The sequence below is a fragment of the Leptonychotes weddellii genome, chromosome 2, assembly GCF_054177405.1.
Source record: "Leptonychotes weddellii isolate Sample4059 chromosome 2, ASM5417740v2, whole genome shotgun sequence".
NCBI classification, from domain to species: domain Eukaryota; kingdom Metazoa; phylum Chordata; class Mammalia; order Carnivora; family Phocidae; genus Leptonychotes; species Leptonychotes weddellii.
Window position 1 is genome coordinate 152,442,325 of NC_138370.1, and position 3,179 is coordinate 152,445,503.

Genomic DNA, 3,179 nt, shown 5'->3' on the forward strand with positions numbered 1-3,179 from the left:
TCAGATTACATATACAATAAAAGTAAATTATAAATCATGTAATTGAACAAAAAACTTTTCTTTATAGAAACTATTAAATAGATATCTAAATACAAGATGGATTTTAAAATGAAATGTTATTTGTATTTGTAAAGATATATACACTAATCAAAAGCTATACATTAACAGCAAATCCAAGTACAAATGAAGATAATCCTCTGAATTCCATGTTTCATCGAGCATCAAAAACCACCAATCTTTTAGTCCTTTTCTTGTACATTATTCTGTATCCACATTCTCTGCATCTGATTGGATCCCTGGATTTTATTTCATTTTCTGTGTGACATTCTCCGCAGATATATATCATCGGCTGCTGCTTCGGGGGTTGAACGTCCTTTTGGGTGTCCATTGATAGTCCCTCTAAATACAACCAGCCAATTCCCTACCCACGTAGCCCCCAGAAACTAAGTACTCTGAAGTTCGCGGCGGATTAGGGCTCCTCGTTGTGTCAACAACACAACTACTTTAACAGCTTCATTTCTATGGGTAATATTCCATTTTCCAATGTGCTATAATTTATTCAATTAGCTGCCTGTTATTAATCATTTAAGTTTCTGTACATTTTCACTACTATAAGCAGTGCCATAGTGAACATCCAGATAACTCTTATCTTTGTGCTTATATTCACATAAGTGTAAATTCTGGATCAAAATTTGTGAAAAATTGTGTTTGGCTTTGATCTCAAATTTTATTTTGAAATCAGTTATAGTCTCTTCCTTCCTTCTACTCTTATTGAAGTGTATTTTGTTTAGGGGCCCCTGGATGGCTCAGTTGGTTCAGCGGCCAGCTCTTGATTTCAGCTCAGGTCATGATCTCAGGGTCCTAGGATGGAGCCCTTCCTCGGGGTCTGTGCTCAGCAGGGAGTCTGCTTGAGGCTTCTCTCTCTTCTCTCTTTCCTCTTCTGTCCCTCCCCACACTTGCACACATGTTCCCTCTCAATCAAATAAATAAATAAATCTTTAAAAAAAAATAAAAAGTAAAGTATTTTGCTTAGAGGATTTTATAAAGTTTTACATGTTTTTTTCTCATTATAATATCTGAATGATTCTTAAAAGTTATATCTTCATCTGAAGCTGATGTCTACATTGAAAGCAACATTGAAAGAGTATTAGACCCCAGAATGTCACTTAAATGTCACGAGTTTGGGTTTTTTATTATTAGTTTTAAAGAAATAACATTGCTTTTTAAAAATTTCTTAGCATTACTTTTGCCCTAAATACACGCATAGAAATATATTTCTAATAGAATCAATTGAGGCATCAGCCTTCCAATTCAGTAACTTCAACAACAGAACAATACGTATTTTTAACTTTGGTTGATATACATTATTTATGTATTTTTTCACATGCTCCTGGTCCAATATCATACTAAATATATATATATATATGTATAATATGTATATACATATATATATATATATATTTAAATACACTTTCCAACATCACCACTATCGATAGTTGGTTGAAGCATAGACTGCAAAACGTTCCTCAGTCACCATAATCTCTTATTTTATAGTAATAACATACTTTCCTGTACTTATGGCCACTCAGAATAAGTACCGTATTTTCCAGCCTCTTTTTTGGGACATGATCAAGCACAAGTTTAAACTGTGACAAGAAGGATGTCAGTGGAAACCATAAACGCAAACTCTAGGAAGTATCTTAGCAAGAATGCGCCTTTCTTTCTATTTTGTCTTCTTGTCAACATCAACTGGAATTTTAGTAACTGGAAAAAACCACTTTGAGCCACTTGTGAATGGAGGCTGCACACAAAGGCAAGATGACATAGAAAGAATGAGTCGCCGACACCAGGGCCACACACGAGCTCTGGACTATTTATCTGGACTTTTACATGGAAGAGAGGTAAACATCTGTCTTGGGCTTCTGTCATTATTACACATATCCATATGTAGGGAAAATACAAAATGTTTATATTAAATATCTAAATTAGCCAAGAATTTTTATCATTTTCAAAAATGTATGCACATTTTTATAAAGTGTACATATACATATATACATGTATATGTGTACTTTTTGAAAGGTATACATGTATATATATGTATATATATATATATATACTATGTGTGTGTATGATTTTATTACTTAAAAAAATATACGGTAAATAACTGTAAAATTCCCACATAATTTAATTCTAAATAAAAGATATAAAGACATGATATACATTTATATATAATGCAACTGTGAGATACTAGCATAACTTTAAGGAAAGATATTTTTAATCTATATGGTTGCCATTTTAATATTATAAACTGGTGCATAAAAGTGACTAATTGGCATGAATGACATAGTTTTCTGTAGACATTAAGTTTTATTTTTATTTTTAGACAATGAAAATACTCTGGTGCTATCACATTCTTTATGCAGAGGTAATAGTCAAAAGATTAAAATAAAAATACAGATTTAAGCCTTCCAAACTTTAAAATTCTCCTTGAATTTCTAAAAGGGGCTTTTAAGAACTGACTTGGGAGATGCTGTAGAAACCTTTTGAAACATAAACATTCTGTTTCATTCTATTTTCTGAGGCAGGAATCCTGCTATAAAAGAATTTCAAATTTACCCCAGTGGCCATGTCAGTGAATGTAGAATAAAGCCTTTTCTTACCTGCTACTATTTACTTTGTTATTGCCTATTTAAAATCATTTGCTGCTATAATTCCCGTGAATGAGACACCATTTCTATGTTATTAGAAAACATTCAAGGGCAACTCAATACAGTTAAAATGGAACTCTGCTAAGGGTTTGGCTTTCTGCAAAGTTAAACCTTCTAATTGACATATTCAGTTGAAGGAGAAAAATAATGAAAATTATTTTTCAGGTAGAAAATTAGGATTCTGGGGCACCTGGGTGGCTCAGTCGTTAAGCATCTGCCTTCGGCTCAGGTCATAATCCCAGGGTCCTGGGATCCAGCCCCGCATCGGGCTCCCTGGTCGGTGGGAAGCCTGCTTGTCCCTCTCCCACTCCCCCTGCTTGTGTTCCCTCTCTCGCTGTGTCTCTCTCTATCAAATAAATAAAATCTTTAAAAAAAAAAAGAAAGAAGATTAGGATTCTATAAATCTGCAGAAAAATGGAGTTCTGCCCTTGATGATTAAACCTTGTTTATTTCTAAAGCAGTGTGTATCCA

The 3,179-nt window shown here is 33.5% G+C and overlaps 1 protein-coding gene across 1 annotated transcript; it reads right to left on the reverse strand.

The window, feature by feature from the left end:
- Nucleotides 1–97: 97 nt before the first annotated feature.
- LOC102736611 (DNA-directed RNA polymerases I, II, and III subunit RPABC4) lies at nt 98–483 on the reverse strand. The gene has a single exon (XM_031023994.2). The coding sequence runs from the start codon at nt 386–388 to the stop codon at nt 212–214; it is 177 nt and encodes a 58-aa protein (XP_030879854.1). The 5' UTR covers nt 389–483; the 3' UTR covers nt 98–211.
- Nucleotides 484–3,179: the final 2,696 nt, after the last annotated feature.